We start from the raw sequence: 16,013 nt of genomic DNA, 5'->3' as shown, positions 1-16,013 counted from the left end.
GAGCCTGGTTGGCCTTGCAAAGAGTCATACACAACTGAGCACACACTCAGTGTGCTGAGGGAAAAGTCACTCCTAAGGTCAAGAGCTGGCATGAGGTAGTCCACCCCCTTCCCCTACGTGGAATTCTCCTCCTCTGCAAGCCTTTGACTTTAGGGTGTATTCTTTATACTCTTCACTCAATAAGTCTCTTACCTCCATTCTATGGGGTCAACTAGGCTTTGATTTCCCCTGAAAGAAATAAACCTCTTGAGGTTCCTCTCTGGGGCCAGGATATACCACTGTTCTGCAGGTCCTGGGGCCAGGGGGTGCTGCCATGAGGTGGCGGGTATGGCAGGAACCTGGGGAGGGGGATGGGAGGGTGTGTCTCATGGATGTACAGGGCACAGGGTGGCGCTTACTTGCAGTCGTGTTTCTCGATTTCGAAGTGAGGGTTGAAGTTGAGGACAATCTTCTGGTTGGGTTCGGGGGCGTAAACAATCCACTCGCAGTTCTGGTGGGATGGATAATCCTGGGGGTAACCTGGGGAGGTGATGTAGCCAGCATCTTTGGAATTCAAACGACCTCCACAGGGTTGGTCTGGAAGAGAAGGCAGACAAGAACTTCAAATACGTTACAGTCTGTTTTTTTCCTCTCCTTGTTTCTCTTCTCTACCAGTGGCTGATTAACACTGTTTTACAGACCTTTTATGGCAGTCCAAAAGACTAACCTACTTACTCATTCAATGGAAGAGATTATTTCAGCTCATTCTCCCCCCAACTCACCCAGCCACACACACATACAACACACACACTGTCTCCAAAATGAAAATATTCCAGAAGTCATAAATATTTCCAATTACATGGGCTGATATTAAAAAAAAAACAAAAACAAAAACTGTAAACTTAACATGATTCCCTTCCTGTTCCTGTCTCTCCTGCTTGGCTCATCTTCTTCTCCTTCAAACCTTGCATCTCTATCTTTATCTCATAAATCCTTTATGTTATTTGATGGTGTCTCCTAGCCCAGCCCAGCCCAGCCCAGCAGCCAGAAGTAAAGACTCCGGGAACCGACAATAGTGGTTTTGTGGTGCCGACCCACAAGTGAGCCTGTTAACAATTACTTGTGATACGGAGGAAGCATATTCAGTTTTGGGCCAGAATAGGCCCTGGAGGGTGATTTCAGCATTTTTTTTTTTAAGAAAGAAAAAGCAAAACCCCCGAACACTTAATTCCACATGCACCACAAATTTGATTTATTATTTCATTACACACTGAGTGGAAAAATCTGCATTAGGGAATCCACTGGCTCTGATCTCAGAGTTTTGACAAAGGTGCTTTGTGCTGAGTGGACGCCTGTGTTTTCTCTGAGCTTTCTATCCACTGTCCTTCCTGCCTGGTCACCACCAGCAGAGTGTGCTGCTGCTTTGTCCAGGGGGGACCAGCCATTGGAGAGGCAGCTGCAGGGGAGTAACTGCCAACCCCCACCTGCCAGCATGCCCGGCTGGAGGTAAACAGCTTTGTGGGGGCCAGGAGGGAAGCAGGCAATCTTCAAAGGCAGGAAAGGTGGGTGGTGACATTTGATGCATCTTATATTTGGGAGTGAAGTTCTGTCATCCCCAGGAGGGGTTCTTGGGAAATGAGAAAGGGGGGTGCTTAATCCCACAGTAGAACAGAAGACTGGAAGGCACAAGAGACCTAAAAATATTCAGAAGCCTCTCGGAGACCTTCCTAAGATGTGTGCCTCTCTTAGCATCAATCACGATTTAATATCGCCATCTGCATGGAGCAGCACGGGTCCGTCAATTATGCATTCCGGCTCAGCAGCTACCCGACAGGATGGGGGCTTTCTCCTGTGTTCCCTCTTTGAGGAAAGGGTCATGCATTTTTTAACTCTACAGGTGCACTCTCCTCTTCCCCGTGTCGGTTGGTATTACTGTCTTCCAGACCTCTGCTTTAGATTACCAGCCTGACAGGCTTTAAATGCATAAAAGATGGGCATGCTGCACAATGGTGGTTGGGACACACAAATCCACGCAAGTAGCCTTTTAGGCATCGCGCCTCAAGCTCAAACTGTGCCGCAGTCGAGCTGCCCAGAATCTAATGGATTCAGGTTCCATTTCCTACTGGGTGGAAAACAAAAGCAGGCCATTTCCTCTGGTTAGCAGAGACCACATCATCCTCTAAATAATGACCCCTCGCCCTCCCCAGGCCAGGAGGACAATGGGCCCAGCCTTCCCACCCAGATGGAGACGAGGCCAGTGGCGGAGCTGGGTGCCACTCGTCCCCCCTGCAGCAATCCTGCAGGCTTTCCAGGGGTCTACACCACTCAGCCATGCTGGGCACCCAGCGTCTTCCAACAAGGTCAAACTGTGGCCCATTGGGCTTTGCTCACTTGTGGGAAATAGGGCTGAGAGTGGCCCTCTGAGGAAGTGGAGCTGTCCGGATTTAGATCACCAGCTGCCTGGACTAAACTGGCAGGAGAGGAAATTTTCTACTGGGTGCAGCTCCCCTGCCAGCTCTTGTGCTGAAACTACAGCCCTGCTCCTGGCTCACCCCAAACCACACCTTTTAACGCAAAACTCATCACAGGGCATCTGAGCTGAGCTCCTGTTTGGTCATCCAAACTCCCTCCCTCCTTTCAGCATCCCTTCCCTGTTCCCCTCCCATTACTCCTGAAAGAGGAATTTTTCTTCCTCAACTCCCTGCCTCCCAAGTTTAAGCTTTTAGTACTAAGACAGGCACACATAATCAGCAATAAAGACAGGAAACTTCTTCATAAGAAGGTTTTGTTTCTCACCCACATCAGGAGTAATCATTTCCCACTTAAAAAAAAAAATTAAGCTATATATATCTCATAGAGGACAGTCTACATTTTCTGCTGTTAAAACTCACTTAACCTGAGGAAATAGGAGTAACTCATTTCTTTTCTCCTGTTCTTTCTTTATCTGAAGAAAAACCAAGGCACTTATTAAAATATTTAAGAACTCATTAAAACATCTGCTTTGCTTGCATGGAGTTAACCTTTTCAATATCCAAACATTTATAAACTCACAATCTTGTTTGGATGGCACGCACACTCAGAAACACACACACACACACACAGATATTGAACACACATCCGGGACACATAATTATTAGAAATTCACACTTCAGTCCTATACACACATTCACACCCTCTCATAAAATATCACACATCATTTGCACAGCCATATATCCACCAAGATAAATACTAGAATCTCCATCTCTATTTTTCTTGGAGAGATCTGAATTCTTGAAATCTATCATCAGTAAAAACTGTAAAGAAAACACACTTAATCCTTCTCCACCTCCTCTTGATAACTGATCTTTCATTTCCAGGTTTGGGGACCCTTCTGAAATACTGAAATACCCTTCTGTATTTCAGAAGGGTCTGTCTGAAATACAAACATGCCTCCAAGAGAAAGAGCATGTACTTTCTTCTGAAGAGCTGTACCACCCAGGGCTCAGGAGGTCTGTGTCACGTGCCAAAAGGAACAGCATAAATGTTCTCTATGTGTTTCAGAGGAGTCCAGCCCAGCCAAGAGGGAGTTGAACTCAAGGGCAAACGCCTTTAGGCCAATCTCCACATATAGAGGCTGAGGTTGACCCCATTGAATTTTAGCTACTGAGCCTGTCTGGCAAGTTGACAAGTGACTTCTTTCTGTATTTGGTGAATACCTTACACCTGGGGCAAATTCATGCCCAAAGAGAAGCAGGCGAACCCAAGCCTGGACAGTTCAGAGCAGGTTTTCTCCTACATCTGAGAGGGAAGTCTAAGGGATGGGCGAGGTCAGGTCAGATAAAGACCTCAGAGGTCTTTGGACCATGGATGAAAGGATTCAAGTGACACCTCTAGACATGATTAAAATCAAGGGACTGCTAAGTTCTAAAGTCACAAAGGTCTGATTTACCCCCATAACGAATACTTAGGTGTTTTTTTTTTTTTTTTTTTTAGGGGAAAGCGCGAACGCAGTCCCCCACTACCACAAATTATGCAGTCGAGTTTCCCACATTTGGGGAAATCGCAGGGGTCAGCACATCCGGAGTGCAATGGATAAGCCTCGCCCTGGGAAAACCACCTTCGTGATCATGGTATCTCCCCTGCCAGGTAAGTATTACTTAGGTGTTTTAATTTGACATATAAAAGGTCAGATTATTTCTGACCTTCGTATCTTTCTGTTTCTTCTTTTGTTGGTTTTTCTCATGTGCTTTTGTTTGAGGCTTGCCAGGTGGCACTAGTGGTAAAAAACCCACCTGTCAATGCAGGAGACATAAGAGATGAGGGGTTCGATTCCTGGGTTGGGAAGATCCCCTGGAGGAGAGCATGGCAACCCACTCCAGTATTCTTATCTGGAGAATTCCATGGACAGAGGCTCCTGGCAGGCTCCTCCAGTCCACAGGGTCGCAAAGAGTCAGACATGACTGAAGAGACTTGTTTGCTGGTGAGCCAAGTACCATCTGATGCTGCCTAGGGGTACCTGTTCCTGGATCAGGTAAAGGGACTCTGGACCTGTCCACTTACAATTCTAAGGCGCTCTGGCAGTTTCAGAAGGAACTCACCCTCCTATAGGACCCAATTTAAGACAAAGCACTGGTTCCTTGGTAATACAATTTTTAGGAAGTATTTATTAAAAAGGAGGAGCAGATCTTTAAAAAAAATCTGGTCTGCCTCCTAAGGAAATTCAGCTGGAGTTGTTTTTAAAGAAACACTGTATGGCCAGAACTTGAAAATAATCGGATTATGGTGGTTTACTTCACAATGGCCAGGTGATACCAGCTACAAACCTCGGGCTGTTCTGCACAATCAGATCACTCGGTGTAACTGAACTGAAGGTAAAAGTCCTTATCAAAAACGGGGAGCTTAGGCTGGCTGGATATGGGACTGGGGCATCAGGTTGTTGTCAAAGGCGGGCCTGGGGTAAGGGGACCAGCCTACCAGGAGGGGGCGGGGCTGATGTTAGCCAAAGAGGGGATGCAAGCGCCTGGATTCTTAACTCCCGGTAACCTTCCTGTGAATCAGTTTCCTAAACTGTAATTCTGCAAGTGGCCGGAATTAAGTGTGTCGTTTTCAAAGTTCTTTTTGGAAGTGTTTGTTTTTCCCTTGATCAAAACTGGACCCAGAACTCCAAAGTGCAAAGCCACTAAAAGTGAAGCTCTTCGTGGGTGTGGGCACAGAGGGTAACAGAATCAGTGCGTTATGCTGCCTTGAAGCCCCTCCCTGCCTTTCTGATGGAGCTTCTCTATAAGGACTTCAGGGCTTCCTGGAACTGGGTTTGAAACCCATTAGATCTCAGTTCCCTTGTTACTTTCAAATGCCACAGAAAAGAGAACAAGTACAAGGATTAGAAGACACTACATATATACCTGAGGGCACTTGATGGAGGAAAACAGTCTCATTTCATCCCCAAATAATACATTCATAGCACAGTCTCATCCTATGACCATAGCATTGTTTTTATTTATTAGTAGGAAAGAAAAGAAGAAGCCATTTCTATGACTTCAAAAGAGAGAAGGCCGTCACTTTGTTAACTAGTCAGGAGCCTTGTATGCAAGAGTGATCTCGCCACTGGAAAGCTGTGTGATCTTGGGTAGTTAGTAAACCACTCTGAGCCTTTATTTTCCCATCTATAATGACGGGAGTGGTGCTACAGGTCAGTTCCAGTTCTAAATTTCATAGCCTGTAAAACTATGGAAGGGGAAAATCCTATAACCTGCAGATGAACCTCTAATTAAAAAGATTCTCTACCCTCCTAGACAACTAGGTATTTCTGCAAGGTGTTGATTTTATTTCATCTGCTTGGTAAGCCTGAAACAAAACTCTAGGATTCTTCAGTGAATGCATCTGTCTTGCATTATGGAGAGTTTAAATGTCTCTTTCAATCACATTAGCTCTACTGACGCGAGCTTCTTTTCTTAACTGAGTCTGTGGCTGTATATTTATAAATATAAGGCATACACAGTTCCGTGTGTGAGCTTCTCAACAAAGATGCATGAAAAGAAAACAGAGGAGGAGTTTTTTCCAATCTCTCACACAGGTCTTCTAAGTCCTGTGCTCAGGGTTTGAACCACATTTTGCTCACTAACCTTGAATAAGCTTCTTTTAAAGTGATCTCTGTGGGCTGAGCCTGGATTTTGTTTTATTCAAAGCGACTTCAGCCTGTCACAAGACAGTCTCATAAAAATCTGTATCTTGGCTTAAGCTGGGAAGAAATGAGCCAATCCATCAGCCCAGGAATGTGGCTGTTTGACCACTTCCTAAGGCAACTGGGAAGGGATGCAATCTATTCAATTTATGGGGCTGGGTGGCAGTGAGTGATCCACTCCTGAAGGCACAGCAAATGAAAATTCCTGTGAACTTTTGCAATGAGAAAGTTCAAAATCTGAATAAAAGAACTGTCTGGGAGGGCAGGAAGGAGGGAATGGGAGAGAGGGAAAGGAAGGCAGCACTTGAGCATGGAAAAAGGAGTGAGGAATGAGGCAAAATTCCTCTTCTAAAACACCTCTGATGAATTCACCAAGGACAGAACTGGAAATTGGTCTGGAAACAGGGCCTTTGGAACGTCTCTCCTCAATCTGGATGCTAAAAATGAACCTTCATTTAATCATTAAAATGTAAGTTTGATGCGATTACCTCCCCTGACCTCGAATCATGCCACCTGTGGTAACCTTGTTATTTGTCATCTTATATCATAAACAAATGCAATTCCAATAGGGCAGCCAATATAATATCATTAGTTGATATTTATGTCCACTCTTTCCCAGCCCTCATTGCAAATGCAATTTTGATGCCATTGATGAGAGATCTGGGATTACAATTCCTGACCATTTCAACAGACATTTGGGGAAGGAAATAGAAGAAGAATAATTTTAGGGTCTCTCCAAAAGGTAATATAATTGTTTTCATTTATTTTGATTAACAGAAGGCTTCTGTTGAAACATTCATGGCTCCCCATTGGTTAGTAAATGAAATCCAAACCCCTTGGCCTAGCAATTTGGACCTTGTATTTGGCCCAAGCTATTATTTCCAAACTTATTTGCAACTATTTGCTTCCACACTGTCTAAATGGCCATTTCTGAGTGTTCCCCAAACACTCAGTGTTTCCCAGTGTTTCTTCTCTGCTCCCTTTTGCCCTTCCCCTGCTATGTCTTTCCCAGCTCTAAACCCATCTAAACTATTAATACAGGCTCACACGCCACCTCCACCCTCCCTGATCTCCCAGGAGTAACCTCTTCCAACTTCTGAGGCTGAAGCTCTTTAGCATCTTCTAAAGTGTGAAAGAACCTTATCCATGCTGCCGGACCACCTGCTCATCTTTGGCAAACCTTACGGCATCAAACCCAGAGTCTTTGCCAAAGATCACACTCAATGAGGCTTGATGAATTAATGAGTTAATAATTGACTAGGTAACATCAGGTGGTTCAGTGGTAAAGAATCCACTTGCCAATGCAGGAGATGTGGGTTCAGTCCCTGGGTCAGGAAGATTCCTTGGAGGAGGAAACTCAATCCAGCATTCCTGCCTAGAAAATCCCATGGACAGAGGAGTCTGGCTGGCTACAGTCCATGGGGTCGTAGAGAGTCAGACACAACTGAGCACCCATGCACACTGACTCAGCAGGGTAATACCCAAAGTATCAGTAGGTATCACAAATTCTAAGAAAGCCTTATCACAAAGTATTCTGCGTGTCCAGCCTCCACCCTTCCTTCCCAACTCAGAGCTGCTATTAAATGCAAATATTTTTTATTGGTGAACCAGAAGTTTAGAGGACTTGTCTGGGATAATAATACCTAGTCATAGATCAAGGTAGAGCTAGTTGAACTCATAGGACACAGTAACCTCAGATAATGATGACGAACTTCAAAGGACATTTCACTTTAAATCTAATAATGGTAAAATTAATTTTATCTGAGGGCTTTCTTACCCCCTCATTCCATCCCCCCATCCTCCCAAGGGCAAGTTCTAGATATTTATTTTCAGTAGCACCAAGAAGCTTCAAAGTCCTACTTTATCCCTAAACTCTTGCTGGGTTTCAGTTCACTCCTTTCTACCCATCCTCCCCCATCAGCTCTCTTCCCCTGGCCCCCAATATGCCTTTTAGGCACATCTGTTTTATTTTTCCCCTTTATCAAAATAAATTATTTTTGCTGCTTGGTCCAGTCATTTGCAATTCCCTTTATCTTCTTCACTGAAAGACTGGCCAGAACCCAGATCCCTGGCTATCACAGGATCTTGAGAGGCGGTGAACAGGGTTTCACTGGCTGCGTGCATTAGACTGGCCAGCAGCCCCATCCAAGGCATGCTTTCCTTTTGTTATTCCCAGCCCCCTCCCCCCACCCCTTTTTTTTTTCCTGGATTAGATCATGACTCTTTTATGAAGACCCAGAGGGAAATGGGATTATTAAGAGTCTTGCTGGGTAAAAGCTATTTTGTCTTTACGATGACTTTTTTTGAGTTCAGCTGCTGAGGGGCCTTACTGCCAGAGTAGAAGTTATTACACATTTGGGGAGCCCCTTCCATGCGGCGGTTCCTGCTGAGCACACTTTCAGGGATGAAGGATGGAAGAGGAGGAAAGGAAAGGAGAGAGATGTAAAAAATCAGTAGAGGCGAGAACTCTGAAAGTGGAAAACCAAGGCGGAAAAAAAAAGTGTAAAGAACTGATGTAAATCTAAGATGAGAATCCAGCAGAGAACATGCACCTCTGAAGAACAGGGTGCCGAGAGATTAATCTGATGCTTATAAAACCAGACAAAGGTCTAGTGGGGTAAGAGCTGGGAATGAGTAATCATTTACTGATTTTTTAAAAAAAGACAAACTCATAAAAGTAACATAAACTTACCTCAAGGGTGTTAGTGTGCTTTCTATCTTTCTGTGGTCACTAGATGCTATTAACCCCATTGAAGCTGTTTTGAAGAGTAAATGACTTCCGAACAGGCAGCTTAATATGTACTCAACAGTACTCTATGTAATCTGAAATAGCCCAACATCCTAGAAATCAGTCAGCTATTAGGATCAAACACACTTACAGATAGAGACACTGAGGTAGAGAGAAATTAGGGATTCAGGATCACTGAGCCATCAGGTGACTGACAGGAGGTCTGGCTCTAATGCTTCAGAAGCTAGGAAGTCCAATGAAGGTCTCCCTGAACCTCTCAGTGACAAACTTATTCAATAGCATTTAGAGACAGACAAATGTTTTGCCTGTTTGAAAACTCCTTTTTCTCTCCCAGTGCCAGAAATCTGTGTGTGAACAATGAGAGATGTGTTTGAGGCTGGGGTGTGAGTGGGCTGGAGGCACTTAACACCTTCTTCACTCCCAACACACAGGCACTCTGTTCCTTGTCATCCTGGCCCTCTTTCCTGCTTCCTGGAAACCAGGGTGTGTGTTTGGGGGGAGGGTGTGGCGGGGGTGTGAGTAGATCACTCAAGTCTGAAAGTATGTGTCACAATATCAGAGGGTTTTTTTTTTTTTTGCTAGCAGTTTCCATTTCTCTCCTGTCTCCTCAACCCTAGTCTTCTCCATCCTAAATGCCACGGTTGTTATTGTTCTACTGGAGAGGAGCAGCATTTTCAGAGATGGGGGATTTATTTTTACAGCACAGCTGGTCTGCCAAAGGTCACATAATTTGGCAATGTTCCCAGTGGTTAAAAATTAATTTCTCCTTATTAATACAACCAAGGTCCCATAGGATCGGAGCTCAGCCTTATCTAAACTTGACAGCTTCCTAAACCTTTAGAAGATGCTTTCTCCTGGAGGGCCAGCCACACTACAAGGCCACTGTGTCCTGGAATCCAACTCTACTGATTCCTATTAGGTAATGAGCCCATAAAGCCCTTCAGCCATTTCTCATAGAGGCAGCTAAAGCTTTGGAAAAGGCTGTAGGTTCTCCAGGACAAATGTTCACAATATCTTCCAGGAATGAGTTAATTAAAAAAAAAAAAAAGTTAATGCCTTACTTGGAAGGAATCATACAAAAACTTTCAGGGATCAAACACAAGTATGACACACAAGGAGCGTGTCTCAAAGATTATCCAGTGGCAAGTGATGGTCAGATGATAAAATACCTCAAATATGTTAATGATACTACAAACCACTGCCCAGACATCACTTTTCAAGTCATTTCTCGTCAGTGCAAGACATTAAAAAGGTATTATATTTCTGCTCCATTTTTGACAAAAAGAAAGTCTTGTCTCTACTTTCCTAAAGTCTCTCCCAACAGGACTTTTGGGGAATATATTCTGAAAACTCTTTACCAGTGAACCTGCCTCTGACTTCTGTCAGCTCAGAAGAGTGTCTCAACACTTGGGTCACCCAAAGACAGCTCATTCTCTTGACTGCTTTAATAAGCATCGAGGGAAATGACAACCACCACACAGGATCCCCAGAACCATGCAGCCCCTAGTGTCTCTCCCAACTGACCCCCCACGGGCCTCTCCCCAGGTGTTATTCGCTTTCATGCCTCATTGCTTATGAATTGGCACTTGAACCCCCAGTCTCCTCTGCACTGTGAAGGCAGGAACTGGCCTTTCAGGTGCAGAACGTGATCTATCCAGTAGGAGATGCGAGCCATTTGGTAGACAGCAGGAGTCCTGCCTTGATAGCCCAGGGTTCTAGTCACTGCAGCCTTCCAACATTTCATTTTGCCAACTGGGTGCTCTGTGGCTTAATCTGAGGTCTCCTCAGCGTGATATAAGAGTCCAGAGTTGCGGGGCTGCCTGGGCAGTCACAAATAATTGTACTGGGCACAACCTGGACAAGAAGGGGCTTGCCCTGGAACCCTCGTGGGGAGCGTTTTCTTTCCAGTGTTTTGCACTGTGTGCTCTGCTGGCAACTAGCACTAACTTCACTACCTCCAGTGGCTGTTTATGGGGTGAAGTGGATTTGGTACTCACTGAAAGCCAGCAAGAGACCAGTCCCTAAAAGTCTAGAGCAGGCCGTCTGTGCCAAATCCAGGAGTTTATAGTTCTACTTGCAAATGTTTATGCCTACCCGCAGCCATCGGGCAATGTAGGGAGACAGAAGAAAACAAAAACGAAAACCCTCTTCAAACTCCTCTCCTCCCGAGCCTAGACCGTGCGTGGTTGCCTCTTTCAGGATTTGTCTGAACCCAGACCTGTCTCCCACAGTCAATTTACACCTCTTATCTGATCATCCTGTCCAGACAGAAGGCTGAATTGACCGCTTCTGCCAGGGACCACGGCAATGGTGTTAAAACTAGACCACAGATCAAAGCTCTCCAGGCAAGGGGCTGGTAGGGGTAGGAGGCGGGGGTGGGGGTGGGGCTTGGCGGGGTTGATGGTTACAGGGTCCGGGTTCTTTTGGCCCCAGGAGGTGAGACCCCAAGGCTGGGAAACGTCAGGGCTGGGAGTTACCATCATCTGAAGGAACCCATTGTCAGGGCCTGATGATTTCCTGAGCAAAACCCAGTTCCCCGCAGACCACGAGATTAAGTCTAGCAAAGGGGAGTTTCGTGGCCAAGCGCTGACCGTGAATGGTCAGCGCCAGGGGGCTCTCCTCGCTGTCTGAAACCGAAAGGAGGGCAGATGGTGGGAGGGAGGCGAGCGGTGAGCACCGGCCAATCAACCCGAGCGCCGATCTCCTTCCCTTTCCAGAGAAATTCAGCCGGAGCCGCAGAAGCGGTGACAAGGTGGAGCTGGATCCCCTAAGCTTGGCTGGGAAAGCTGATCACCATCCCCATAACCCCATGGTTCCCGGAGGGGCGCACGGTTCCTTCCACCAGCCCCGACCCCGGCAGCCCTGAACCTCAGCTCGACAGATGGCCCCCACCAAGCCGCCGGGACCTTAGCTCCGTGGATGCCCCCCACCCTCGCTGGGCGCCCGGGCGGGACCTGGTGCGGAAAACGGCTGTGCGCTAGCCCCAGGCGAAGGGCGGCGGCAGCCGGTTAATCACAGCTCGCCTCGCCTCCATTAACTTCTGTTGATATTAAAAAGAAATCAATCAGTGAAAATGGAGCCTTGGCCGTGACTATTTCTTTTTCTCCAGTGGAAAAGCAAAGAGCGAGGCGGCGGCGGAGGGGAGGCGGAACTAGCCGGCGACTGCAGAGGATTCTCCCAGGCCGAAGACCGCAGCGGAGACTTAACTTTCTGGCAATGGGCAGTGCTGAGGAAATGCCGCAGGCTTCTCCCTGGGGGTGTCCTTAGTGTGGAGGAGGAGGGGACAAAGCTAGAGGAGTTGGAGGCGGCCCACTTAACCGGGCTGGAGCTTCGGTTTTGCTTTCTCTGGGAATATTTTTGCCTAATAGAATGTTTATGGATCTCTCAGCTCTGTTTCTCTTGCGTAGCCCAAACAAATCGATGCGGCGTTAGAGACAGCGCGGGGTGGGGGTGGGGAGGGCCGGCTGGGGGGCCACCACGTCCCCACCACGTGGAATGCCCACACGCCGCGTGCTCTTCACCTGTTCGCGCGCACTGGCGGGCGCCCGGCGCGCAGCGCTACTGAAGTTGCGCGCATTCCCGCGGCTCAAGCTGCCTCCCTTCTGCCTCCAACCTCAGGTCCGAATCCCACCCCGGCTTTCCTCCACCAGCTCGGCCAGCGCTCCGGCCCCCAACCCCTCTGAGCCGGCTCTCTTGGGGCGGCGCGGGAACTGCAGCGCAGAGTGGAGTGCAGGAGGGGGCGCTCCCCGCAGGGCCTTCGGAGCGTCCCCCAAATCCCTGAGCGTGGGTAGGAGGGCGGCGGCGCTGTGATCCGGCAAGGCGGCCGGCGAGGCAAGTACTGGGGCAGCCTAGTGTGCGACGCCCACTCAGCTCCCAGCCGCCAACCACTGCAAGAGGCCACGCGCCGTGGCCACGAGGTTATTTGCTCAATTGCTCCCTCGCTTGCTCCTTCCGCCCTCCCCCCAACCCCACCCCAACTCGTCGGAGTGGGTTTCAACCGTCGCTGCAGGCTGGGCCCGGCCCCGGCCCCCTCTCGGCCGGCGCGCACCGGGTGAGTCAGAGGTCTAGCTCGGCCTCGCCCTTTGCTACTCGCTGCCAGCTCCCCCGGTGCCAGTCGGTTATTCCGACCAAAAGCCCTAGCAGCCCGCGGTTCGCGATCGCCTTTTCCAGGGACTGGAGAATATCCACCCCGGGCGGGTCCCAGCTCCGCGTCCCATAGGGACGTCCCACCCTGGGTCCGAGGCTGCCTGAGGTCTCAGAGAGGGTGACCGGCCCGCGCTCCCGCCTCTGGGCTTCTCTAGAAGTGACGCAGCGCGGCCCGGGGCTGGGGTGGGAGGGGGCTCTGCGGAGAGCGCGGGAGGCAGGTGGCAGAGCCTGAGTGGGTTTGAGCGGGTGTCGCGCATACACGTACACACTCCGCGCAGCGCTCGGGGACAGATGTGAGAACATCTGGGGTACGAGATGGCCCCTGAGTCTTTACCACCCCTCCCACTCCGCACAGCACACAGAACCTGAAGTTGTGTGTGTGTGTGTGTGTGCGCGCGCGTGCCGATGTGTACGCCAGTGTGCGCGCACTCGCGCACCCGGGCCTACCGGAGTCCGTGCCTGAATACATAATGTACTGTGGGCATCCTCGCCGCGCGCGCACGCGGACACACACACACAGCGAATCACACAAACATCCATAATTTATGCCGCTTTCAGGTCTGTGGGAGGTAATTTAATTTCGCCTCAAGCTGGGAACTTAGAATTAAGAGAACAGGGAACTGGAAGCCACAGGAAATTTCCCCAAGTGGGACCTGCACCCATCTCTTTGATACGATTTGCAGCTGCTCTGAAGACCATTTATGGCAGAGAAAAAAGCAGCAAACGTGTGTGTCTGGAGAGTAAGGGCGTTCACGTATCTTTCTTTCCCTCAAATAAACACCCAAGCTTCAAGTGGGGCGCGTGCCTGTGTTGGGGAGTGAGAATCAGAGTCCCCGGCTCCCGCAGGATCCGCTAACCCGCTGTCATGGGGAGGACCCGGGAGGCTGTCAGGGGTTCATGCTACCGCTGCGGTGGCAGCCTTAGACGTGCCTCCGGGTAAGGGCACTCCAGGAAGCGTTTTTCTCCTCTCTCTTTTCTCCATTTCCTCCAGGGATGCTTTCCCCACTCTCAGTCACCTGTAGCAGCTTTTAAGAGTTTTGTCAGATTCCAAAGACTCTTGTCAGAGGGGAGAGAGGCTCAGCCCTGAGAGAGTGGTGTGGGGAAGCAAGAACGTGCCCCACTAGATTTTCTGGAACCAGAGAGCCCTTCTCAGAAAGAGCAGTGCCCCTGGCCAGCCTCCACTCCCCCCACCCCCCAAATGCTTGCTCCAGACCATTCTGGGCCTTGCAGTGCTTATCTCTGCAGTCTGTCCACACACCCTTTTTGGCAGTGGTTGAGAACAAATTCTACCCAAAAGTTTCTAACCACTTCACAAGAGTGAGAGACCTTTGAGGGCCACGCAGTTTGTTCTATCTAGTACTAGTTTTAAAAAGAACATACGATTTACTTCCCCCAGAAAATATACGGAGGCAGGAAAGAGAACTGGATGACCAACCGCCTCCTTTGGCAGCAGCGCCCAGCCCGGAACCGAGCCATGAGACAACTTGCTCCATCAGCCTGAGCCCAATGATTCGGAGGCTCATCCACACATTCTGCAAAGAAGCCACAGCATTGGAAAACCCAAACTAGATTCTTGTATTTCCCAAGCCCTTCAGTTAACATTGCTCAATGTAGCTAAGTGGAGGGAATGCAAATGATTTATATTTCGCTGGCTAGGTTGAAGAAACTCATGGGAGATGTGTTCTGCTTCAAGACAGGGGAAAAAAATTCCCCAAAACTGTAATGCAAAGGCTTTGTAGTATTTTTAAACCTTTGATTCAGTCCATATGTGACATCTGAACACCGCCAAATTCTGTCTATGTTTCAAAACACACACACAGTCACATACTCCTAGCAGGAAAGAAAAGTTGGGTTTTCGCAGCAGTGGTGGTATAGGGAGGGCCGACTGGGATCTCTCTCTAAATTATTCAGTATTGAGCGATCCTCCTTCTCTTGCCATTGCGTGTGGCCCCCTGCGTTAGCAGTTGTTTTTAAAGGTAAAGGCATGCTGAAATGAAAAAAAAAAAAAAAACTTTCGGGGGGCTTACCTGCTTGGCCTCTCACTTCATGTCCTGAAAAGTAGAGAGCTAGGAAAATCCAGGTGAGAGGAAACATATCCATTTTGGAGAAGGTTTTCTCCAGAGCTGTTTTTATAGATTTGTTGTTTAATGGTAAGTCTTTGTGTTTTTCGCTCCCTTGTGTTCTTCCTTAGTGTCCTCTGCAAAGGTTCCTACCGGTCAGTGTTTCCCTTCTGAGTCCTGGCGGCCTGTCGTCACCTTTCTTCTTGCTGGGTCCCCACCTCACCAGGAGGAGGGTAGCTCTTGAAATCAGCAAAGAGGGAGCAAGCCGGGAAGAGAGGATGGATTTCCTCTCTTAAAAACAAAACGCATCTATGTCCTCTCCAGTTCCTCAAAGTATCATTTCCTTTATCCTACAACATCCCGAGTATTTCCCGTTAGCCAAGCGTAAAAACAAAAAATAATAATAAAAGAATAAAAATACAAGCCAAGACTTGCCTTGGGCATCACACGGCCCCCAGGCAGCTGTGTGATCTCAGAGGCGTACACTGACATACATCCCTCGGCACTGGGGACCCGCACGCGGGCGGAGGCACAGACCGCCGGACGGCCCGAGCGCAAGGCGGCCGCCCAAGCTCTTGCCCTCGCCGGGTTCCCCTAGCGGGAGCCTCCCCTAACGGCTACACCCGCTTGGCCAGCCTCGCGAGGGGAGTCTGAGGAAGGAAGCTGCTGCTGCTGCGGCTGCGGCTGCTGTGGCTGCTGGTGGTGCGGCGGCGGCGGCGGCGGCTGGGATCGCTTGGGAGTGAGCGAGCCCCTCTCCGAGTTCGCCCGCGCCCGCCCTCACCTCCACCTCACCCAGCGCCCGGCAGAGTGTCTGCGCGTCTGAGGATGTGCTGGGGGCGGGCTGCGGGCTGGTGCCTAGCTCGCGTTCTTTGCTTCCCCTCCGGCTCCCCCCGCTGCCTTTTCAGGCCGAGCAGCATGT

At 48.8% G+C, this 16,013-nt stretch overlaps 1 protein-coding gene and 1 non-coding gene across 8 annotated transcripts in view; both read right to left on the bottom strand.

Moving 5' to 3' along the window:
- The window catches only part of NRP2 (neuropilin 2), a 120,209-nt gene extending 104,196 nt beyond the window's left edge, over positions 1-16,013 (bottom strand). For 6 of the 7 annotated variants that reach the window (XM_005202752.4, XM_005202753.4, XM_005202755.3 and 3 more), the window contains exons 1-2: positions 15,062-16,013; positions 399-576 (exon numbers count right to left, since the gene is read on the bottom strand). In XM_005202752.4, coding sequence (XP_005202809.1) covers positions 399-576; positions 15,062-15,134 — 251 coding nt within the window. In that variant the 5' untranslated portion in view covers positions 15,135-16,013. The remainder of the gene's footprint in view (positions 1-398; positions 577-15,061) is intronic. The other variant, NM_001193237.1, reaches the window with a different exon arrangement.
- On the bottom strand, positions 3,949-4,112 carry LOC112443614 (U1 spliceosomal RNA). Its single transcript, XR_003032019.1, has one exon. It is a non-coding gene; the product is annotated as a U1 spliceosomal RNA (small nuclear RNA).

Source organism: Bos taurus, chromosome 2, assembly GCF_002263795.3.
Source record: "Bos taurus isolate L1 Dominette 01449 registration number 42190680 breed Hereford chromosome 2, ARS-UCD2.0, whole genome shotgun sequence".
Taxonomy (NCBI): domain Eukaryota; kingdom Metazoa; phylum Chordata; class Mammalia; order Artiodactyla; family Bovidae; genus Bos; species Bos taurus.
The sequence above is the reverse complement of the archived record's forward strand: the minus strand, read 5'-3'. Positions and strand labels throughout refer to the sequence as shown.